The sequence below is a fragment of the Pteronotus mesoamericanus genome, unplaced genomic scaffold (assembly GCF_021234165.1).
Source record: "Pteronotus mesoamericanus isolate MK-2021 breed Mesoamerican mustached bat unplaced genomic scaffold, CSHL_Meso_final contig_22, whole genome shotgun sequence".
Taxonomy (NCBI): Eukaryota; Metazoa; Chordata; class Mammalia; order Chiroptera; family Mormoopidae; genus Pteronotus; species Pteronotus mesoamericanus.
Genome location: NW_026555090.1, coordinates 9,607,162 through 9,632,009, shown reverse-complemented (window position 1 = coordinate 9,632,009; position 24,848 = coordinate 9,607,162). Strand labels below are relative to the sequence as shown.

Below are 24,848 nucleotides of genomic sequence, written 5' to 3'. Positions count from 1 at the left end.
TGATGGTCATGTCATGGTTTCTTTTTGAAATAGGTTAATTCATGTTAAACAAGGGGAGCTGATGGAAGGAAAACATTGCTTATAGGAAAGTGCAGGAGGGAGACCACAGCTTGGGAGACACCACACTGATGGCTAACGACGCTGAGTCCCCAGCGGATTGGCCTCTCTTCCTCTCACCCTCCCCTGCCCCCGACCCCACCCCCAGCTTCCCCTGGGGGGCAGGAACCCACCTTTTCGAGTTCTCTGAGCAGAATGCGGACCAGCGCCGGGCTCTTCCCCGGATCTCTCTCGACCTTCTTGTGCAGGGACCACCTCCACATGCCTGAGCCAGGAGAAAGGGGCACCCGCACAGCCAGGTGGGCCGGCAGCTCTTAGAGACCCCTCTGAGCAGGGCCCCCGAGTCCTGAGTCCCAGCCCACGACTCTGACCAGCCACCGGGCTGACCCCTCAGCCAGGCGCTCGGCTCCGGGTGCGCATGGGTGGGCCTCTCCCATGGCGAGGAGCACAGATGGGCTGCCCTTGGGGGACAGTGATTCCCAGGGCAGAAAGGAGGGCAGGCGGGACCATAGTGCGGAGGGGTGTGTGTGAGTGGCTCCTGGAGCAGCGTGTTTACAGGTCGGTGCCTGGAGCTCTGTTTTTGGAAGTCCTGAGAGCCTGGAGGGCCCAGGGGAGTTTTATTTACAGGGGGAGTTGGGGCAGGTGGTCAGGAAAGAGGCTGCAGGACCTGAGGCGCTCTGCCACCGTGGCTGTTAGGGTGAGCAGGGGACAGAGAAGTCTGCTGGGTTCTTTGGCCTCGGGGATTCCCAGCAGGATGAGGGTTCTCCTGGAAGCCCCTCACTCGGTGAGCTCGGCCCCAACCCTTTGTTGAGAATGTGTGGAAACAGCGGGCTGGGGAGGGGGAGGGGAGCAGCGGGGCAATGCCTGCCGGCTCTTACCTTGGTTGCTCTGCCTGGCCGGGGCCTGGGCTCTGAGCTCCCGGAGCACAGCCTGCACGCTGCGCTGGAGGTCCAGCTCCACGGCTGCACGACAGGGCGGGGCGACCCCTGAGGCCAGGAGCTTTGGCGCTCCTCTTACCCTTTCCCCCATACTCACTATCCCTCAAAATGTCTTTAGCCTCTCCTCTGAGCCTCAAGAGGTGCCCCAAAGGGAGGAACTCAGAGCTGGCAGCCAGCCAGCTTATGGACCAAGGCTGGAATACAGCCTTTCAAAGAGCATTTCTGTGTTTTTTGGTAAAACCAACATTTCCCAAAGTGTGGTATATATACCACCTGTGGTGCACGAGTCATTTAAGGTGGTACACAGAAGCCCCGAATATTTGAATAATGATGCTCTTATTTTAATGTGTATTAGAGAAAAAAAAATATATATATATAACTAGTTCTTCAACATAGGCACGAAGCTAAAATTAAAGTCAATTTAAAGGAACATAACAGATAGTACCAGGAAGTGACAAAGACCCTCTCTCCCGACCAGACTTTACTCAGGCTCCCCAGAGTCCTGTTCTCCCTTAGGCCATGACCTTGGCCCCTGTCCGTCCTTGGCCTGCCTACCACGGCTTCAGCAAGAACCCGGCTGACCGTTTAGTGAGAATCCTCCACTTGATAAGTGATCAGGTTCTTCATCTCCCGCCTCTGACGGGTAAGTCCTCGGCCTGCCTCGGCAAGGACCTCGTCAGGGCTGTGCAGGAAGAAGCCTCCCACTCCTGACACCCTCCTTAGCAACTTCCCACACGCGGGCCTCGTGCTCTGTTGGTTGGCTGTAAATGCCCAGCTATCTTTGCCCAGTTCAGAGCTGAGCTGATGTCTTTCCCCAGTTGCGATAGTCTTGAGTAAAGTCTTTCTTAATGTTACAACATGCGTCAGGATAAGTTTTTCTTTAACAGCAGTACATTGACATGGCAAAACTGGGAAGGTGGTATAGAAATCAGTTACTGGCGTTTGGAAACTGTGAGGATGTCCCTCGCTGGCCTCCCGTGACAAGGAGTTTAATAGATGGTATGGGGTGGGAGGGCTTTATGTTGCTGTGCTGTGGAGTCCAGCGTTCTGTGCCAAGGCCACACGTGCAGCCAACACCGAGAGCGGCAGGGATTCTCATGCGGGCCCCTCCTGGGAGAGGCAGGCCCTCTCTGAGGGCTGACAGGGCTCAGAGATCCCTGGCTGCCCTGCCGAGCCTTTCCCTGCCAGTCTAAGGTGTTTCTACCCAAGGCTTCTCCCTTTCCCTTTCATTCGGGGTCAGACCGCACCCCAGTCTGACAGCTTGCTCCCCCGGCCCCCACCGGCTCCCTCTCTGTGTCCTGTCCCACAGGAACTCCCTACAGAAAGCCTTGCAGGTCTAATCCTGCCTTGGTGTCTGCTTCTTGGAGGCTTCGGCTGGCACAGGAAAGATGGGAGACCCTGCCTGTGCCATAAATCCCCCCTTACGACCAGCGCCAGCCGGAAGTTCGTCTCTATGGGCAGGCGTGCTTCCTCTGGTTGTCAGGCAATATAGACCCTATGTCTCACGGTTCCCCTTTTGCCTTCTCTGTCAGCCAAACTGGGGCCCAGCTTCAGAAATCAGCTCATCTAGGTGAAGGGGAACTCTCTTCTTTGTTCCTCTTTGTGTTCTGCTTAACGTCCTACTTAACACATGTATTTATTGCCTTGGATACCTGGGATGCCTCGGAAGCAGGCAGGATAGAGATTATAAATGTAAAAAATCAGCAGATTGCCATCCAGGAATCAAAATGTGTTTAGTGCTGTGCTCGCAGGCTGGCTCCTCAGGGCTCTGGCCCAGGCTTGTGCAAAGTCTGCAGGGGCCGCCTGGCGACTCGGAAACCCCCACTTTCTTCCTTCCTCTCACTTGTCCCCCAGAGCACGTCAAGGCCTGATCCTACATCTCCTTCAGACTGAGAGCAGGCAGTGAGTGGGCCATCTGTTACAGCCCCTGTGTGCCACCCGGCCACTCTGCTGGGCAGGGTAGCCCCCCCACCCCAAGCTGGCAAGGAAATCATTCAGCCTGGCACAAGGCTGGTCACAAACGCGCCTTCGTTTACCTCTCTCCGCCTTGCATGAAGATTTAATGCAGGGTGAGTTATTAAAAATTGGTGGTAAGTCTCCCTTCCTTCTTCCCATCCCTCACTGCTCCCTTCTCTCACCCCCCCCCCCCCCCCGCCCCAGTGGACCGCACACTGTGATAAGTGTCATTTCCTCCCTGCCCCCTCACTAGGAGGGCAGAGAAGCCTTTGTCTTCTGAGCTTTAGTTTCCCTTGCTTTGCAAAGGGACTTAAGTTTTTATGTTTCAGAGAAAAATAGAGAAGTCGCTGGTAGCCCTGGGAGACAGTCCCAAATAAACTTTGTTTTCAAAAGTCTGGATGGCCGGACCAAAGTCTTAGGCTCTGGTCCACATCCGGCTTGCAGACGTGTTCTGTTCCTGCTTGTTGAGTGTCAAAAATAATGAATTAGATGCCAACATTTACAAAGAAGGAGACTTTGGATTAAATTTGGGGGTTTGGGCATCTCTTAAAGTCTGCGGGCCCTGGGTGTGCACTCCGCTCAGATGCGACAACGGAGGGGCTGGGAGCCGCTGCCCCCTTGGGATGAGGCCCGGGGTCTCCAGTTTTTCCGAGTTCCTGCTCTCCCCCTTTCACTCACCTACATCCCCTCCCCAGGCCCCTGAGGCCATGTGACTGAGACAACCAAGCAGGACTGTCGTCAGGGTCTGGGGAGGAAGCCTGCAGCCTGTAGTTGGAGAGGAAAGCAGGGACCCAAGGGTGTGAGGCCGGATTCCCGAGGGCTGTGGGGACCCGGGGAAAGAGGAAGACCCGGGCTGGCTGAGACCTAGCTCACCAGGCTGGCGAAGATCTCTGACGAGGGCAGCAGAGCACTAAACTCCGCGCCCAGGAACGCTATTGCTACGGTCCCCTGGGCCACCTTTGCCAGAGCACAGGAATGTCCCCAAAGGACCCCCTCCCTCCCTGTGGACCACGCAAGCCTGTTGCGGGGCCTGCAGCCACAGTGGAATGAAGGCCACATACTCTCCCCACCATCCAGAATGTGGGGGTCGTTTGTAAGCCCTGGTCTTTTCACAGGGTCTCGAGATTGGCGGGTGGGGCACCTAAAGTAAATGACATTGGAACTCGCGGTGAGCTTGGAAAATAAGAGCTTGGACATGGATTAGATTTGATTAAGCAGAAGCCCAGCGGGACCGCCCTGCCCACCCTGGCCAGCAGGGATGAGGACTGCCGGAGAGTCCCCGGTGAGCAGGCAGCTCCACCTCAGCATCCCGGCTGCTCACGGAAATTACGGGCTCAGCACCCAGATGCAGGGCAGCTGGGGGAGCTTGGCTCATGCTCCTCCTCCATCCCCTGCCCAACCCCCTCTGGCTGAAACAGGTTCAGACAAACATTGTTCTACAAATGTTTGCCATCTTGCCTGTGTTTGCAGGATGGCAAAATAACAGTAGCTTTCGTGCCCTTGAAACATTGCCCTTTTGCATCCCTCGGAATGAATATCTTATTTTTCAGGTGTTTCTCTTAACTCTGCAATGAGAAGTCCCTAACGGCCATAGGAAGGAGGGAGAGTTTAAAACAATGGCAACTGGGGAAGAGCCTGGCCATCATGGGACAGCTACCCTCCAGAGCTCCCAGGGCAAGCATCGTCACTGTGGGATATTTCTTTCACTCATCGGAATGTGAGGGTCGTTTGTCACATCTTTGGGGGTGGCTGTCAGTGGTATCAGCGGGCCGGCAGCCCTCCCTGCACATTGTAGTCTCGGTGATCGCGACCCAGGTGGCTTGCCTTGCCCTGGCCTCGGAGTGGGCACAGGACCAAGGGCGCCTGCAGACTCTCCCTCCAGGCCAGCGCCGGTGTGGGCGGCGGGAGGGAGGGCCACCTGGAGGGCTCCCCGAGGTCGCTGTCTCCCTCTCCCGGTCCTGGTGGCAAATCTCCCCTGTTCCTTGCGCTTTCTGGTACCTGGGCTTCAGCTGTTGCCTCAATGTCTGGCCGCTTTTTAAAAATTAAATTAGCCACATAGGTTTCTATGGCCTGGATCCAAAGGACCTTTATCGGTACACCTCTCTTCCTAAAACGCCGCACAGCATGTGTTTCTTGTTATAATTAAAGAGGGTACAAAGTTAGTTGGTTTAGATTTTCACTGGGCCGACCCCACATTGTCCTCCCACGGCAACCCTCTTGGTTTAAGAGAACCCAGGCTATTGCAACACCGGGGTTCCCGGGGTTTGCCTGACTCGGCTGGGTCCCCTGACCAGGCGAGGCTCCCTGACCATGAAGGGGGTGTGGAAAGTGTGCATGTCTTAGGGATGAGAACATCCTGGTAGCTGTGCCTGCCTTGGGCGTCCCCTCACCTTCCCCAGGACACGGGTCTTCAGGGCCCTGGAGTCGATGCCTGGTGACCTGAGGAGGGCTCGGGCTCGCTGGGCGACCCCTGGTTAATACGCACATTAGGGGAAGGGTCCCCTCTCCTTGTTGTCTCAGGTCGACATGGGAAAGAGAATCTGGGTTTTGGATTCAGCCAGATCTGGGTTCCTGCCCTGATTCTGCTGCTTACTAGCTATGTGGCTTTCTAACCTCTCTGAGCCTCCGTATCCCCTTCAGTGAAGAGGAAAATCATACTGCTATCCCTACCTCACAGAACCCGTCTGATGTTTGCACGAGGCAACCCACAGCGAGAGCGCTGGGAGCGGGAGCCGCCTGGCTGGGTTCCCGCCCCGAGTTAGCCGCGCGATGCCTGCGGGACTTTGGGACAACACCTGTCCTCTCCCTGGCTCATTTTTCCCTTCTGTAAAATGAGAGCAGGGATAATGTCTAGCTTTCTAATGACTAAATGAGGTAACATTTGGCAAGTGCTTTTATTACTGCTTGATATATTGTAAGCTCTATAGGGGTTTTGGTTAAGTGCAACTTCGTGATAATAAAACTTGGCTATTATTGTCATGGGTGCCAGTGTCTAGCTCGGTGATGAGCAAACAGCTGAGGCTCGTGCAAGTGTGTGGAGGTCTGTCTTTCAACATGTCCTCACGAGTGGGCAGCTGAGTGGGGGTCTTACAGCCTGGCTGGGTGGAGGTGGTCCTGCCGTCCCAGGGGGCATTCTCACCTGCAAGAGGGCCTTCCCCTGGTGCAGCCGGGGGCACTGACCCCCCCACCCTGCCCCAAACATACTGACCTGAGGCCTCCATGGGAGCCTGGGGTGTGTGTGAGGAGGATGTGGCTGCCTCTGGTGGCAGAATGGAAAGTAAAGTGGTTCGTTTGTTTTTTCTTGCACAGAGGTGGTTCTGCAAAATAAGAGACATTTGTGTAAATGGTAGGAAGGTGCAGAAAGCATGTTTGGGGAATGGAGAGGCCCCTGTACTTCTCGAGCACTGGAGGGAAGTCTAGATTCACTTCAGAAGCAGTCCTGTGGGGCTTGCTGTGTGCCAGGCATTCTTCTGCGCACATTAAGACTGTTAGCTCTTTAATACTAATGTCAGCCTGACGGGGTGGGTGCCGTTTCCTCTCCATCTACAGATGGGGACACTGAAGCACAGAGACTTTAAATAACTCTTCAAAGTCAAATAGCTAGTAAGTAAAGGAAAGAGCACTTGAACTCAGACCACATGGCTGTGGACCACGGGCCCTCACTCATGACCCCAGGCCGCTCCACTGCCACCCCAGGGCGAGGGGCTCCCCAAGTCCGCTTCCGGAGCCACAAAGTCCACAGCTGAGAAGGAGGGGGCCTCTGATGGATTCAAGAGCTTATTCTTGGAAGAAAAAAATTTTTTTTTGAATATATAAACACCCCCCCGCCCCCCGCACGGAAAGGCTAATCTAGAGAGAGAGAACAAAGAGACAATTTTAGGAATGACAAATACTGTATCTATATATCTATATCTATCTATATCTATCTCTATCTATATGGCAAAAAAAAATCTGAATTCTCTATATCATACATAGTTTCCCAGGAAAATAAAAATGACTCAAATGTCTCTAAAAGAGTTCTAAAAAATTTCCTATATTAGTAACCATTGAGGAAATAGAAAAAAAGCTATCAAAGAATCAGCTCTTAAAAAGTGCCGTCTGGCTCAAATGGCTCCTCTGATAAATTTTCTCAAACCTGCAATGTAACCTGTGTTATCCAAACTGCCCAAAGCGTAGAGAGAGAATAAAGATTCTTTGAGAAAAAAAGCCAGCTTATCCTTGATGCCAAAATTTAATAAAGATAGTTTTAAAAATAAATGAAGCACTTCATGCCTATCGGGATAGCTATTTTAAAAAGAAAAACAATAGAAAATAAGTGTTGGCAAGAATGCACAGAAACTGGAGCCCTGGTGTCCTGGTGGCAGGGACACAAAGTGGCGCAGCTGCTGTGGGGACCAGCTTGGTGGTGCCCTACGAAGTCACACAAAGAAGCACCCTATGACCCGGCCATTTCACTTCTAGGAAAATGCCCCAAAGAACTGAAAATGGGGACTCCAACAGACACTTGCACACCAACGTCCATAGCAGCATTATTCAAATAGACAAAAGATGGAAACACTATAAATATCCATCAACAGATGAATAAACAAAAGATGGTGAATACATACAATGAAAAATTATGCAGCCTTAAAAAGGATGAAATTCTGATAACATGCTACAATGTAAATGAATCTTGAAAACAGAAAAAAGCATACCATACAAACACTAATCAAAAGAAAGCTGAAGTGGTTATATATGAATATGAGACAAAGTAGATTTCAGAGCAAGGAAAATTATCAGAAATGAAGAGAGAAACTGCATAATGATGAAAAGGTCAGTTAATGAAGAAGGCATAGCCGTTCTAAACTGGTAGGCTCCTCACAACAGGGATTCAAAATACATGAAGGAAAAACAAATGAAACTAAAGGCTAATTTTTACAGTATTCTCTTCATAATTGATAGAATAAGCAGATGGAAAATCAGCAAGGATATAGAAAAACTGAGGAATACCATCAACCAACTGAATTTAACTGGCCTTTATGAAACCTTGCACATAATAATAGCAGAATATAAATTCCTTTTAAGTTCATCCAGATAAACCATAGCCTGGTCATAAAACAAAACTTAGCAAATTTAAAATAATTAAAATTAAGCAAGTAGCCTTGCTGATTATAATGAAATTAAACTTAAAATCAGTAACATAAAGATAACTATAAAATCTTCAAATACTTGGACATAAAACAACACATATTTAAATAATCCCTGAGCCCAGAAAATGAAAGAGGAGGTGACACTTCCCAACTCATTTTACGAGTCCAGCTTTATCCTGACCCTGGACCCAGACAAAGACAGTTAAAAAAAAGGACCAATATCTCTTATGAATGTAGATGAAAAAGTTCTCACCAAAATATGAGCAAACCAAGTCCAGCAAACTATAAGGAGAATAATGCATAACAACCTGATGGGTTGTTTTTTTTTTCTCCCAGGGATGTAGTATTGGCTCAATATTTGAAAGTCAACCTATGCAACCCACCACACCAGAGACTAAAAGAGAGAAAATATGTGGTCCTGTTGTTGACGCAGTAAAAGCATGTGACAATTTTTAACACTCATTCACGAGAAAAACTTATGGCAGTATAGGAATATAAGAGCACTTCTTGCATCTGATCAAGGGCGTCTACCAACGCCCCTCACAGCCAACCTATGTAATCGGGAAAGACTGACTATTTCCCCTCAAAGGTCAGGAAGAGGCTGGGCCACCCACCCTCAGCACTCCCATTGCACCGTTCAGCACCGCACTGGGATGAATGTCGCATGCATCAGTCATATTTGTATATGCCATTTAAACCAGCTCCAAAATAAAAGGAAGAAATACTCAGGGGTAAATCTAAGAATTGACATCTTCGCTCTATTGGGTCCTCCACATTGCGAACACAGTGTGTGTCTCCATTTATTTATGTGATTTCTTTCATCAGCCTTTTATGAATCAGCAAATATATTTATAGAGTTAATGTACTTCCAGTAAAAATATCAGCAGTATTTTTTTGTAGATATAGATGAGCAAATTGTAAAATTTGTAAGTCAAATGATTTTGAAAACAAAAAAATTTGAGGATTTGTCTCCTTATTTTAAGAATTACTATGAAGTTTTTAGTGAAGAACTGGAACAGACCAGTGGAACAGAATAGAGTGTCCCAAAATAGACATATATAGATATTGCCAATTGATTTTTGACACAGTTGCAAAGATAATACAATGGAGAAAAGATCGTTTTTTCAACAAGTGGTATTGGAACAATTGATAATTGAGAGAATGAGAGAGAGAGAGAGAGAGAAGTATCTCAACTTAAACCTCATACCTGATACCAAAATGAACTTAAAATGTATCGTAGATCTGAATGTAAAATATAGAATCAAAAACTTGAAGAAGAAAACAGGAAAAAGTCTGTGACCTTGGGTTAGGGAAAGAGTTTTTAAATATCATAGTAAAAGATGATTCATAAGGCAGAAAGTTGATAACTTGGACTTCACCAAAATTAAAAACTTTGGCTCTGGGAAAGATACCTTGAAGAAAATGAAAAGACAAAGTACAGACTAAAGAAATATATATTTTTTCAAATCACATTTCTGACAAAGAACTAGTATCCAGAATATATTTTTAAAACTCTCAAAACTCAACAGTAATAAACAAATAATACCCCCAAATGGAAAAAATTTTAAACAGATAGTTCATCAAAAAAGATAAGTTGGATGGCAAAAAAGCACAAGAAAAAAACACCTGTTAATAGCCATTACGGAAGTGCAGATTAAAACCATGAGACACCACCACATACCTATTAGAATGACTAAACTTGAAAAGTGTCCCTGATTGGTGTGGTTCAGTGGACTGAGCGCTGGGCTGAAAACCAAAAGGTCGCTGATTCAATTCCCCATGGGACACATGCCTGGGTTGTGAACCAGGTTCCCAGTTAGGGTCATGTAAGAGGCAACCAGTCAATGTTTCTCTCCCTTTCTCCTTCTCTTCTCTCTCTCTCTAAAAAATAAATAAAATCTTAAAAAAAAGAAAATACAAAGTGCTGGAGAGGATGTGGAGGAACTGGAACACTCATGCATTACTGGTGGAAATGCAAAACACACAGCCATTCTGGAAAACAGTTTGGCAATTTCTCCTAAAGTTAAACATCACTTACAATAGGATCCTGCAATCCTGCTCTTAACTCTTTCCTCTAGAGAAATGAAAATTTACGGTCACACAAACTCCTGTTCACGGGTATGTACAGCAGCTCTATTTATAGTTGTCTCACCCTGGAAACACCCCAGTGCCTTCAAGTGAGTGGATAAGCAAACTACGATACAGCCATGCAGTGGAATACTCGGCAATGCAGAGATGAACTATGGATACGTGCAATGACGTGTGTGACTCTCAAAGACATTGCCCTGAGTTTAAAAGCCAGACTTAAAAGGTAGCCTGCTGTATGCTTCCATTTATACGGCATTCTCTAGAGAAGGAAAAATCATAGGGTCGGAAAATAGATCAGTGGTTGTAAGGGGGTGGAGTAAGGAGGGGGGTTGCCTGCAGAGGGGCTGGAGGGAACTTTGGGTAACAGAACAGCTCTGTCTCCTGATAGCGGCCAAGCCTATCTATACGGGTGTTAAAACTCATAGAACTGCGTAGTAAAACTAGTCACAGAAGCTGGAAAGGGGCAACATGGTGTGTCCAGGCCACCACACAGGGTGGATGGGCAGGGGCGACGGGGCAGATCTGGGTCCTGATCCCAGGTCCGGTGGTGGCAGGAGGCCAAGAGAACCTCCCCAAGTGTGACCTCGAAGTCAGGCTCCCAGGTCCCCCTCTAATAGCTGTGTGCTTGTGCAGAATGGTCCTAATGACTTTGCTCTGGCCCCTCTGCCCCGCACTGGTCCAAGCCACTATCATCTCTTGCTCAGGTTATGGCGGTGTCTCCACAGTGTCCCCCAGCTTCCACTCTCCCTCTTGCAACCTGGTCCCTGATTAAAGCCGTCAATGGCTTCTCTCGGATGCTGTAGTAAACTCCACACGCCTCCTCCTGCCTGTACCTTGCCTGACCCAGCGCACCTCCGGCTTCGCCTCAGCCCCCGCCCCGCCCCGCCCCCCACCGCTCACCAAGATCTCACCTCACTGCTCTTTGTGCTGCTCCAACTTGACAAGCTCAGTCGCACCTTGGGGCCTTTGACACTCTGCCTGGAACGTCATACCTCCAGCTTCCCCACAGCTGGCTCCTCTCAATAGTTAGGTCTTATTTTAAATCACTTTTTAGAGAGGACTGTCCTGACTAAGCAAGCTTTCTAACATAGCCTCCCAGTTGTGCTCTAGCACACTCTTAAAATTATCCATAGCATGTATCACATCAGAAACTTTCCTGTGTCAGGATTAGTTTTCTGTCCTACTCATTAGAACGCATGCTCCACAAACACTAGGTCCTGGTGTATCTTCTTCAATGCAGCATGTCCAGCACCCAGGGCAGTATTGGCACCCAGAAGACAACTAATATACATTGTAGAGAAATATGAGGTCTGTCCAGGAAAAGTGCAGCCATTGGTCTTTGCAACCTGGCAGCCAAGGAGAGTGGACTGGAATGCATATGCGTGAATAATGACAACTTCACTGTACTAGTCAGTGGGGGAGGTAGAAGCCGTTGAGTGAGCACGTGTACTGTGTGGCTGTCGCATTCAAAATGACTGAGTAAATAGAGCAATGAATCTGCATCGAATTTTGCATTAAGTTTGAACCTTCCTCTGTGGAAACTACTCAGGTGATTCAGAAGGCCACAGCCATGGGCAACTGGTGGCTGGCACCTTCATCACCACAATGTATCCACTCATGTATCACGTCTCATGCAGAGTCTTTTGGCGAAACATCGAGTCACCCAGGTGACTCAGCCCTGCTACAGCCCAGATTTGGTGCCCTGGGACTTCTGGCTTTTCCCGAAACTAAAACCACCATTGACAGGGAAGAGATTTCAGACCATCCAAGAGATTCAGGAAAATATGACAGGGCAGCGGATGGTGATTGGGAGAACTGTGTGCGGTCCCAAGGAGTCTACTTTGAAGGGGACTGAGGCATCATTGTCCTATGCACAATGTTTCTGGTATCTTGTAGCTTCTTCAATGTCTCTATTTTTCTTACTGCATGGCTGGATGCCTTCTGGACAGGCCTCGTATGTGATGAATGAATGAAGATGAAGTGTCTTGCCAAACGTCACGTGGCCAACGAGTGATGAAACCAGGGCTAGAGCTCAGTGTGAGGCGTGCCATCCTGGCCACCTCTCTTGCCTTCTGCACCCCTCCCTGCACTCCCCCCAAACCTTTCTGATCACCCTCTGTCCTGGTAAAATAAAATGAACACACTGGCAAACTTCTGTCCAAATGGAACTGGCTAATAAGGAACACCACACAGCCTCGAAGGAAGAGAAATCACAAGGGTACAGATTGAAAGAGGAGTGTATGTCTCAGGACTTACTGTGTAAATTTGGGAGTGTCTGGGCTGATTTTCCATTGAGAGTAAAATTTTAAGAAGCTTAAACAATCACTGTCGGGAAGCCTCCTTATTCATTCTAGCAGTTCTGTTGCTCACTCATTCATTTATCACTTGTTCAGTGTTTACATATATTCGGGTAGCAGCTGCTGGGGATGCTTTGTACAGCCCCTCTGCTCCTCTGTGGGGACCTCTGTCTATTTCCTGTCCTTTGGGGCTGCTGACCACACCATGGGGGAGAGCTCTTGGGGGACAAGTTGCACAGAAACAGGAAATGGAAAAAAGCAGAACCCAGGTTATTCTCAAAATGCATCAACATTGCATTTGCCTTCACTCCAGGATGACATGAGTTTCTTACAGGCTACGCTCACCCGTTTAAGCACTCAAACTGGCTCCGTGAGTGACTCTCACAGGAGCCGATGGCACGTTCATGCTGTAACACGGCGATGAACCCCGGAGCTGTGTGGCTCCAACTTTCTGACTTTTCAGGCGCGATTCCTATCTCAGCTGCACCTAGCACATCGCTGTGAATGGCGGCTACAATGCAGCTCACCGTTTCCTGGCCTTTGGGTAACTTCCCCAGCCAGGGAGAATGAGGTTTTGTAATTCATCTGTCCAAAGAAGTGCTCGTTGTGACTTGTCTGCTCAGAGGGGATGCTTCTTTCTAATTTGCACACAGGCCCCTCTGGGTTGGGGCCCAGCTGTTTTTCCACCCAGCTGCCAATTCCCAGCCTGTGGAAGGTTGGGAAGCCAGAGGAGCACATGGGGTTGCCTTGTACAAAACAAAGCCCGAGAAACTGATCTAGGCAAAGAGCATGAAACGTCCATCCACGGACCTGGAACATTCGTTTGGGCTGCTCAGAGGCTCTCTGGTCCTCTTCCTAGTTCCTGGCAGTGATTTCAGTGACTGAGGTTGCCGAGTAAATCGAACAGCATCTATGGGACACCGTCCACGTGACAGAAATTGTGCAGGACCCGACAGTGTAGAAATAAGTAAATAAGACACAGTCCTTACCCTTAGGAGGTAGGAGTCTGATAGCCTGTGACTTCTTTTTTATTTTTTAATCCTCACCCAAAGATATGTTCATGATTTTAGAGAGAGAAAAGGCTAGTGGGGAGAAACATCGGTGTGAGAGAGAAACTTTGATTGGTTGTCCCTGTATGTGTCCCAAGTGGGGATGGAGCCTGCAACCTAGGTGTGTCTCTGACTGGGGATTGAACCCTCAACCTTTTGGTGTATGGGATGGCACTCCAAGCAACTGAGCCACTGGCCAGAGCAGTCTGTGCCTTCTTAATGGCCGCAGTCACACGGCCAGCCCACGACAAGCACATCGGCGCTCTCACAGAGCAGGTGTCCACAACACGCTGACAACGTACCCATTTCACACAGATGCGCCTGCCTCGGGATAGTGTTAAAACTCACTTTTCACATTAAAAACCATGTCCATGGCAAACATCTAAAGCGTTTCAGTGACAGTACAGTGAAAAGCAAGTGTCTCTCACCCCTCAAAATTTTAATCTGTGGCCAACATTTTGAAGTTATATTTCACATAAGAATCAATCCCTGACAGGGTGGCTCGGTCGGTTGGAGCATTGTCCCATGCACCAAAAGTTTGCGGGTTCAATTCTCGGTCAAGTCATATACCTAGGTTGTGGGTTCGATCCCTGGTTGGAGTGCATACGGGAGGCAACAGATAGATGTTTCTTTCTTGCATTGATGTTTATCTCCCTCTCTCCCTTCCTCTCCTTCTAAAATCAATCAATATATCCTGGGGTGAGGATTTTTTAAAAATCAAGATTCCTACGTCTTACTTAAAAGGAACAACTGGACTCCCTGGCAACACGGGGCCCACAGTTTGCGTGGCAACCACCAGCCGAACTGCTGCTGTGCCCGTGAAGGGCCATGTGCCCCCAGGCCTCTGCGCCCGCCCTCCCTGCCGCCTCCGCCACTGTCACCTTGTCTGCAGCACTTTGCGTCCTCCCTGCCGGGCTCTGCGAGGCAGACGAGTCTGCGATCCAGGAGCCACACGGGTGTGGCCCAAGGCCTAGTTCTCAAAAAGAAGCTAGTTACAGAACACCTGGCGTGAGCCGGGCGTCCGCGCTGCCTGGGGTGCCGTGTGAGTCATCTGGCTGTCATTTCTGGGGTGCTCTCTGCTTTTCCGTGGCACCTGGCATCTCTGTCGTGTTGGTTAATTGTCTGGTTGCTAGAATGCAAGCTCCATGAGGACAGGACTCTGTTATATCCACTGCTGTGTCCCCACTCCCTGACATGGCTGGTGCACATAGAAGGCCGTCGATAAGTAGCCTTGAATGATCGACTGTCGGGCACTCGTAAGAACACAAGACAGTGTCACTGTCCCCACGCTACTGTCAGGCGAGGGAACAGGAACAAGTCTGATGGGCACGGCCGGCAGGACAAATGGCACAGGAAACAGATTATGTTAATGCTCAGAGCACTGGCAAAGAAGGCGCAGGGAAGGGAGACAGGCACAGCAGCGAGGACATGGTGCTCTGCCACACCCGTGCGGCATGCACTTCTGCCGCCCGTGCTTGGGGCTCTGTCTCAGGCCCCATCTAGGGCAACCTGGCGGCAACGTCCCCCTGCTGCTTTTGGGCCCCTGACGGAGCAAAGAGCACGCTAGAGCTCAGCTCACACGCCCTGCCAGCTCCCCGTTCCCCCAGTCACAGCAGAAACATGACATCGCGCAAAAGAAATACAGCCGCTTCTGCCGCCAGTAGGGCGGCTCCAGCCCCCAGCACAGGCAGCAGAGCAAGCGGCCTGAGTCCTAACAACCTGGGAGAAGCCCCATGGGCACGGCACTGTGGCCTCTCTCCCTACACTGCCCACGGCATTCACTCATTGTTCCCTCTGTTCAACAGTCATCGAGCCTCCCGACATGGTGGATGCTGTCCAGCAGGTCGGGCAGACTCCAGATAGAGAAACTTGTCTTCAATGGAAGATCAAACCCATGAATGGATGGATTCATTCATTCATTCAATGACTATATACTGAGCCACTTCTATGTGTCAGACACTGCTCTAGGCCCTGGGGATACGGCAATACCTTAAAATAGACAAAGACACCTGCTCTCATATAGGTTGCACCCTAGTGTGCATGTACTGAGAGTGGCCGGTGCAGACAAACTCAATAATCACACTGTGTAGTAGGCGATGACCGGTGTTGTAAGCATAAGGCGGGGAGGAGGCAGTTCCAGAGGGTTCCAGAGTGTTTTAGAGTTGGGGGTGTGTTTTTGGAAAGGGTGATCAGGGAGGTCTCATCAGAGAGGTGACATCTGAGTAGAAACCTGCAGGAGGAAGAGAGCAAGCCAGGTGACAGCTGCAGGAACCACGCTCCAGGTGAAGGGAGCAGCTGGCCCAGCGCTGAGGGGCGAGGTGCCTGGGGTTTTCAAGGAACAAGGCAGCTGGGGGTAGTGAGGGGACAGTAGGAGGGTGTTGGCAAACAACTCTCCACGGGTTGTGCATCCTTGTGAGCTTTGGTTCCAGATCTTCTCTTCCAAAAACGTGTGCCATGGATCGCTTTGGAAAAGAGAGAGCATTTCCAACCGCTCCCTTCGAAGGGCAGAGGGCAGACTTACTTGCCATCCAGTATAATACAGACAATGTCTCCTTCCTGGGCAAAGGCGGGGCAGATTTGCTGGCAGCCCATTGTGAAAACTGGGTTTCCTAAGCTCAGGGTTCCTCCACTTGGCTCCACCTTCGCGCTGCCCCATGGGACTTGGCGGGCAAGGGGAACACGACACACCTGCCTCTGGCTGTGCTGTAACGGAGTCCTTTGTCTCTGACCCTAGAGTCCCTGTTTTCTGCCAATGTCCTTAAAACGAACTTGTTGGCAAGCTAACTTGTGAGTTACAAGCAGGGCAAAATCTTAGAGCCTTCATAGTTCCTGACAGAGGGACGCGGGCAGGGACAAAGAGCGTGAGTGAACGAATGAGCGAACAAACGGGCGCACGAACGAGCGAATGAATGAGTCGGGATTCAGAAGGCTCATCTCCTTAAACACAGAACGCGCGCCGTAAACAGTCCTCAGGGCAGGTGCAAACGCGCGGCTGGTCCCTGCCTTAGGGGAGCAAGCCGCACGACTGTCCGCAGAACCAGGGAGCCTGCTCCACGGGGCGCACCCGGGAGAAGCCACAGGAGCCCGCGTTCACAGCCGCTGTTGTCCCTGAGCCGATGCAAGATAAGGTGGGAAGGCTTCCGGCCTGAGGGAGGGCTGGGCGAGCCGATTCAGAGGAGGACGCGAAGGGGCCCGGCTCGGGGTTCCCAGTGAAGACCCCAGGTTATGACAGTGTCCCGCCCACCCCAGCGCCCCAGCCCCTCATTGCCAACTCCTAGGGCAGGCTGTCCAGTCAGAAAAACCACCGCCCGGACCTCCCTGTGGCTGCCGCTTCCCCGCGCCCCACGTCGGCCCACTTCCTTCTCCTGTCACCACGGCTGCCTCACACCCCAGGGTTTCAGGGCTCCTGACCCTTTCCAAGACTGTGACCCTTTCTCTCCATTGAGACAGTCATACTTGCCAGACGACACGTCTGGTTCTCTGGTTCCGAGAATGGGACTAGTAGACGCACAGTAGGGGAGAAGGGAGTGGCAGCGCAGCCCTCAGAGCTCTGGGAAGGTTCCCTCGACCCTCATCCCACGAGGCCCGCTTGGGCTTTCCAGATCCTGAGGGGCCGGGAAGGTGAGGGCCCTGCTCCCTTGCGGCGGTGCGCTGGGGATGGGGCTGGCCCACTTCCTCCTCTGTGCCTGCCGGTAGCTGGGAAGGAAACACCTGGACGTGTCTGTCCAGTCTGGGTGAGGGGAGAGCATTGTTCCCGGGGCAGGGAGACAGGACGCGGACCGGGAAGCCACGGGGATCACATGGCAATCACCGCAGCCTGGCATGCACGTTCACCGTGTCAGCCCCGGAGACAACAGAGGTGAGCGGCAGGCCCTGGCGAGAGGCTGTGTAGCGAAGTGGCCTGGCAGGTAGCATTGGTGCTGGACTGCCTGGGTTCAACCTTCCCTGTTGCTATGGCAACTTGGGCTAGGGGCTTAACACCTTTGTGCCTCAGTTTCCCTAACTTTAAAGGAGACCTAACAATAACTCCTATTCATAAGATTACTGTGAAGACTAAACGAGGTAATATTCAGCCCTGACCTGCGTGGCTCAGTTGGTTGAGTGTCGCCCTGCAAAGTGAAAGGTCACCAGTTCAATTCCTGATCAGGGCACATGACCGGTTGCGGGCCAGGTCCCAGGTAGGGGCGTGTGTGAGAGGCAACAGATCGATGTTTCTCTAGCACATCGATGTTTCTCTCCCTCTCTTTCTCCCTTCCCCTCTCTCTAAAAGTAAATATGTAAAATCTTTTTAAAAAAATAAATTAGATGAAATGATAGTTAAAAACCTCTTCAAGCCAAATAAAAAAATGGGACAGGCCCTCGCCGGTAAGTCCTCTGTAAACTCTGCGATTGAGTGGCCAAGCCGAATCTCTCGCTGTTCTTTCCTCTGACACCAGCGTTCACAGCCCTTCCCTCCCCCGAGGGCCCGTGCACTCCGCTCCCCTCAGCCAGGTGCTGGCGCCTCCCTTTGCACACACACCGTCTGCCTCCCCCAAGGCTCAGGTGCAGCTTGAGCCAAGCCCTCCCTGTTCCCACATCCAGAGGTCTCTCTCCGCCTCTGCACACACCCTGCCCAGGGCTCTGGCGCATTTGACTTTTTATGTCAGCTTCTCAAGGGTGAGCACCCGACTCTGGCTGCACTCTGCCATTGGCTGCACACGTGGAAGAAGCTCGATGCACGTGTGTGGAGAGAAAGCCCAAATCGGCACCACTGGCTCCACATTCCCCAGGAGAGGGATGGACAGGTGATGTCCCACAAGGGGTGCAGAGGGGGACCTGGAAATTTCACTCTTTTGCTTACCCACTCTGTAAGCTGTGGCAAGTTGCATCACCGCTCTAAGCCTTAATCTCCTGACCTCTGACATGGGCATTAAAACACATAGCCAGCCTACTGCCAACTGCTCGTGAGAATCCAACGGGATAATGAGTGTGCTCTACAGCACTGGGCATGTATAATTCTTCTTCTTCTTATTGGCATTTGCAGAGATCGGGGAAGAAAGAAGAGGCCTCCTCACAGGGTGCTGTGCATTCTTTTCTTGTGAAAAGGGTCTGAACAATCTTAACTGGACAGAGCGGTCCTAGTAGCCACCGGATCCAGGTAGCCATTCTCAGAAAGACTGGGCTGTGTGTTCGTGTTCGTAAGAGCCAGGGGCATCTCGGCCCCTCACAGGGTCCCCTCCAGCACCCCCGCTCCAGGCAGCCCCATCTGCTCTGCTTGGATCTGCCTCTTCCACTGTCTCTTTAGGGACCCCACCCCGGCCAGCGCCTACCTCGGCTCGGCTGCTGCAGCTTGGCTCCCCAAGTCCTTCGGCCAGTTAGCGCCCACAGTCCTGCCCAGGGAGGCTGCCGGCCCCAGAGAGCCCGATGTCTTAGAGGAGCCCAGACTGGTGTTTTCAGTCTCAGCTGCAGTCTCCAGATCTGCAGAGAAAAGCCCAGGGCTGAACAGGCCGTCTCTGTCCCCTCCTCTTCCTTCCCCTTCCCCATAGGCCTCAAAGCTCCTCCCAGAACACATCCTGCTCTGAGGTTGCTCTTTGGTCACCCGTGGTCACTGGAGGTTCTTCATTCTGACTGGGTGAGAGGTAGGCACCTCCACAGGGTCCTTCTGGTGTTGGCTGGGCCGTGAGGCAGGGCCCTGACCTCTCTCCCGTGCTCCCCACTCCCCCCCCCCCCCCCCCGCCCCCCCGCCCCGATGTGACCATCAGCCCTCAAGCACCTCCAGCTCGCTGAGTCCTGAACCTAGCTCATCATTTCCCCCTGTAAACCCACTTCCCTGCTCCCCACCTCAGCATCCACGACCTGAGTGTCAGCCTTAACACTGCTGGCTCCCCCTCCTCCTACAGCTACACAGCACCAAGTCTGCTCTCGAATCAACCTGTTTTGCCCACCCATCACTGCTTCCTCAGGCCATCACCGCCTTCTCCTAGATTACGGTGGTGGCACCCTGAGTCTCTTCGCGGCCCTGCTCCTGGGTCGCTCCTAGTTCTTGGGCAGAGCAGAGCAAAAGCAGAAGCCGGAGTGGCAGGAAGGGAAGGGGGGCACCACAGACGCTGGGGGAGGGGAGTATCAAGGAGATGCGGGTCAGCAGATGGGACAAGGACACAGAGGATGGAAAGGCGTCTGCTGGCCTGGGCGCCGAGGAGGGAGCCGTACTGGGGAGCAGGTGCCTCCAGAGTGCCGGGCCTGCTCCCTTGTCCTTTTCTTTTCTCACATTTTGAAGCTGAGTAATATTTTGGGGAATCTTCAACACATTTCTAGGCCTTTGTAAAGCTCCCAGGTTTCTATGCTCTCATCGATTTGGCCTGATGGGTTAAACGGAGAGAGGCAGGCTGCTGACTTCTGGATCTTGAGTGCCTGGGTTCAGCTGTGCCCGAAACCCCGAAGCCTAGATCTGCTCTTAGATGGTTCAGCTCTGTGAGCCAATACATCCCCGCCCCTCACTGGCCACCTGTCTGTATTTTTGATTAAGCCTGTTGAGTTAGGTGTCTGTCACTGGCAACCAAAGGAGAAGTCACTTTTTCTGTAAGGGCTTGGTTGCATTTTGTTCTATCCCTTCATTTCCCAGGAGGGGACATTTTTGGGGGTAGGGAAGAGTCCAGAAATTGAAATCATGTCCTTGACGGCTCTGCTTCCCTCTCATGTGGCTGGAATCTCATTCTATTTTGCATCTTTGTATTAGAGGCCTTCAGTCACATGTCTGCCTTTCCCCTCTGGCCTTCCACAGTAGCTCCTGGGACAGCAGTGAGTAGGCCTCATTCATCACTCTACTCATCATAGGGGAAGAGAAGGTTAAGAGAATGCTTGGCTTATTAAACAAAGTAAATGGATGAATGGGTGAAGGAAAGAAGGAAGGAAGGAAGGAAAGGAGGGAGGAAGGAAGGAAGGAAGGAAAGGAGGGAGGAAATGAATAAGGACCAAGAACCTGGTCCCTACATGTTGAGGACTAGCAGTGGCCAGGCAGTGTGGCCATTCTTATCAGCCTTGGCCTAACTGAATCGGAAATCATGAGCCGATGTTGCCTCCTGTGGCTGCGTTGCTCCCTTATCAGCTGCTGTGTCTGCAGGCCCAGTGGGTGGGGTAGCCACAGAGGGGGCTGCCTGGCGCCTGCTGGCAGCTCCGAGCTGCTGCCTACAGGGAGGAGCTGAGGCCCGTCTCAGCTTCCTCTCTCTCAGCTTGGGCCTTGGAAGCTGGTTCCTAGGCTTTGCCTTGGGGCTGTGAAGCTGCTCATCTTTTCTGCAGATTGCTCCTGTCTCACCCTCATTCCTCTTTCCACGAAAGCCCCACCAAGTCCCTTCTAGACACACAAATACATCTCCCCTCTTTTTTTTTATTTGTTTCCAATTACAGTTTACATTCAATAGTATTGTGTACTAGTTCCAGGTGTACAGCACAGTGGTTAGAAAATCATGCACTTTACAAAGTGGTCCTCCTGATGTTCCCAGTCCCCACCTGGCACCGTACATTGTTATTACAATATTATTGACTATATTCCCTATGCTATACTTTACATTCTCGTGACTATTTTGTCATTACCAATTTTTGTTCCTTAATCCCTTCACTTTTTTCACCCAGTCCTCCAAGCCCCCTCCTCTCTGGCAGCCATCAGTCTGTTCTGTGTCTATGAGTCTGTTTCTGTTTTGTTCATTTGTTCTTTAGATTCCACACGTTGTTACCGAACAAATGGACCCGTGCGTGTGTGTGGGGTGGGTGCCCAGATGCAACTACCGAAATGACACCTCTTTCCCCGGGGTCCCTCGGTCATAGGTCCTTTGCCCTCCACCCTTGGAATTATGGCTCAAAATGGCAGTTTGGTGAAAAGGAAAGGAACTATTTATTCAAAAGTTATACAGGTTTGATTAATGTCGCCCTTAAATCTCAAAATCCCCTTAAAACAACCACCAGCACACTCCGTCCTGTCTTCCCCTCTTTGCCCAGTTAGGCCAGTCAGGCCAGCCAGGGGTACCGTCCTTCAGAAGGAAAAGAACAGAAGTCCAGGGCTCGGCTAGGCAGGCCTCTTGCGGTTCTCAGCACCATCTGCTGCATCACCGTGATCTCCAGCTCTTAATCCATGACCGTGTGGCACCTTCTCCTGGCCCACTAGCAAGAGTCCTTTCTCCCATCTTTCTTCCCGCGTGCTCTTCACACTGTTCCCCAGAGTCTGTGTCCCTTTATCTCTCCCATATGCCCCTGTCTCTCCTCCTTCCTCTCCCATTTACATTCTGTATTAAGTCTTTTAAACCTTCCTGATTAACCTTGGTGATATGCAAAATGACCCTCTTTGCAAAGGAAGAATGAAGCTATCCTGTTATTGACATGCAAAATGACTCTCAATGGCCCTGCTCAAGGCTCCCATCCTTCTTGGTGTCCCACCCTGGGGCGGGGAGAATATATTCTTCTGGGACACCCCAATCTCTGGGCCCTGTCTCAAATACCCTTTGGGGGGCCCTGGATGTGCCCCGTTACAACATGAGTGAAATCATGTGATATTTGTTAACCTCTGATTGACTTATTTCACTTAGCACAGTACCCTCTAGGTCCATCCATGCTGTCACAGATGGTAAGATTTCACTGTTGTTTTTTTTTAATGGCTGGGTAACATTCCATTGTATATATGTACCATTACTTTTTTATCCACTTGGCTATTAGTGGGCACCTGGGTTGCTTCCACATCTTGACTATTATAAATAACACTGCGATGAACATAGGGGTACATGTATTCCTTCTAATTAATGTTTTGGGTTTCTTTGGATATACACCCAGAAATGGAATCACTGGGTCATAAGGCAGTTCCATTTAAACTTTTTGAGAATCCTCCATATTGTTTTCCATGGTGGCTGCGCCAGTCTGCATTCTCACCCCCCTCGCAAAGGTTCTCTTTTCTCCACATCCTCACCAGCACTTGTTTGTTGTTTATTGATGACAGCCATTCTGACCAATGTGAGGTGATATCTCATTGTGGTTTTAATTTGCATTTCTCTGATGACCCAGTGTCAAATTTGAATTGGGGTTAATTTAATTGCAGGTCTTGAGAACTGAAAAGGATCTAGTACTTTGTCTACATAAAAACTAAAAAAAATTAAAGTTGTATAAAAATTTTTTTCATTGCTTTTAGAGAGAAAGGGAGGGAGAGAGAGAAACATCTATGTGAGAGAGAAACATCAATTGGTTGCCCCCAATATACACCCCGACCAGGGGCCGAACCTGCAGTCTAGGCATGTGCCCCGGCTGGGGATCAAACTCACAATCTTTCGGTTATAAATTAAATACTTTCTCTAGAGAGAACTTTTTTTTTTATGTGGAAAAATGTATGTATATATCATAAAATTTATTATATTAACCATTTTAAGTGCACAGTTCTGTGGTGTGAAGTACATTCATGTTGCTCTGCAATTCACCACATTTATCCCCAGAATTCTTCACCTCGTGCAACTGAAACTGTCCCCACTAAACAATGACCCCCCACCCCCCCACCATTCTCCTTTCTGCCTCTGTGAATGTGGCTACTCTAAGTACTCATATAAATGGAATCATACAGTGTCTTTTTTTATGACTGGCTTATTTCACTCAGCAAAATGTCCTCAAGGTTTATCTATAGGGGATCATGCTTCAGAATGTGGTCTTTCCTTTTCAAGGCCAAATAATATTCTGTTTTACACATATGCCACATTTTGCTTATCTATCCATCAGTCGATAGACACTGAGAACTCTTTATTCTTAAAACATACTCTGATAACATCACACCTAAAAAATCGAGAATTCTTCAATATCAAATACCTTGTCAGTGATAAATTTCTCTGTTTGTATCAAGTGTTTTAAACATTTGGTTTCTTTGAATCAGCACCCAAAAAAGCCCACACATTGCATTGGGTCAATATTTTATATCTTAGAGCTTTCTGAGTAAATCTTTGACCCTATTTTTTGACACTTAACAAAAATGTGTTTTATTTGTTTTTGTGTACATCTGCCTTTTTAACTTCATAGTCCTTTCAAACCTATTAAGATTCTATTCTGATCGTTATCCTGGTATATTGACAGTCTCAAAGAAGACCCTTATCAGATAAAAACACGTCCCATCTGTGGCTTCAATTTGGGTAATTTTTCCAAATACTGACTAGCAGGCGATGGAGGTCAGAGCCCTGGGTCTAGCAGTAGGGGCCAGTGGTCCGTTCAGCCAGCCCCCTTGTGGTGTGGCTCCGCTGTGCACCTGCCTCTATACACCCTCACTTCATGCTTTTCCATCTCGTTCCAAGCTTCTTGCGTTTCATATGTTGAGCTTTTTTGTTCTTGGTGTTTGGATGGATTCGAAATGAGGAGACCCCAAATCTGACTCTAAGAATAAATGAGTGATAAGGTGTATGTGAATAATGAATATAAAGAATTCTATATGCCATAAAAGTTCCATAGAGAAAAGTCTTGCGGTGGGGTGGCGGTAGGGTACTGGCCGTGGGAGTGACTTCCCGCCACCTAAGCCAAATGCTTTGCTGAGCTGATTTATTGTACCGTGTGACAGACCCTGTCCCCCGGAGTCCTCCCATTGGCTGCAGATGAAATAACCAGTTGTTCCAGACACCAAGTGCTGACAAGAAAAGGGGAAGGCGATTCCCTCTAGTGGAGAATGCCCTGAGCCCTTCTCTGATGTGGCTTTTATTGAGAACGATGTGCACAGGGGTATGTAGCTTGCATGTAAAGCGTATCAATCAATGCCTAAAGGCTACATTTACAGAAAACAGATAGAGATCATAGATAACAATTGAAGGAACACAGAGATTTGCCTCAGGTCAGGGTCCGTTGGACCTGTTGACTTCAGATGGTCATTAAGGTATGGCTCCTGAATTCAGGAATTCACTCCTTCTGTTTGGGGCTTAAACATCTGGTTTTTCCTTATCAGGGCAGTGCAAAGCCTAGCAAGCTTCAGGGGATACAATGCATTCTTCAGGCCAGATTTTCCACAGGAATACTCAGTGTGAGTGTTGGATCGTGTCTGCCTCCCAGCATTCCCAGTTTTCTGGTCGAGATTTACAGGCCTTTTTTTAAGGCCTGGCTCACGCGAGGCTACAATTCTCGATACCACACAGAGTGGTCCCCAATACTACCATACTCGTTTGGCTTCAACAAAATGAGGTTGGTTTGGCATGACATCTCAGTGACCCCACAGTGACTCTGGGTATTCATAATTTTCTGTTTGAAGGGCTCACAAATCACCTGACGGTTAGTGTTGCAGAACCTGGAGAGGGAGACTTCGGATGCACCAGTCTTTCTTCTAGAATCCCATGGCCCTCTGTTTTGAACGTTGTGTAT

General features: G+C 49.9%; 1 protein-coding gene across 1 annotated transcript in view; it reads right to left on the bottom strand.

The window, feature by feature from the left end:
* The window catches only part of PIK3R6 (phosphoinositide-3-kinase regulatory subunit 6), a 49,012-nt gene extending 30,051 nt beyond the window's left edge, over positions 1-18,961 (bottom strand). The window contains exons 1-4 of the mRNA XM_054571091.1: positions 18,824-18,961; positions 6,160-6,268; positions 936-1,019; positions 231-322 (exon numbers count right to left, since the gene is read on the bottom strand). Coding sequence (XP_054427066.1) covers positions 231-322; positions 936-1,019; positions 6,160-6,172 — 189 coding nt within the window. The 5' untranslated portion in view covers positions 6,173-6,268; positions 18,824-18,961. The remainder of the gene's footprint in view (positions 1-230; positions 323-935; positions 1,020-6,159; positions 6,269-18,823) is intronic.
* Positions 18,962-24,848: the final 5,887 nt, after the last annotated feature.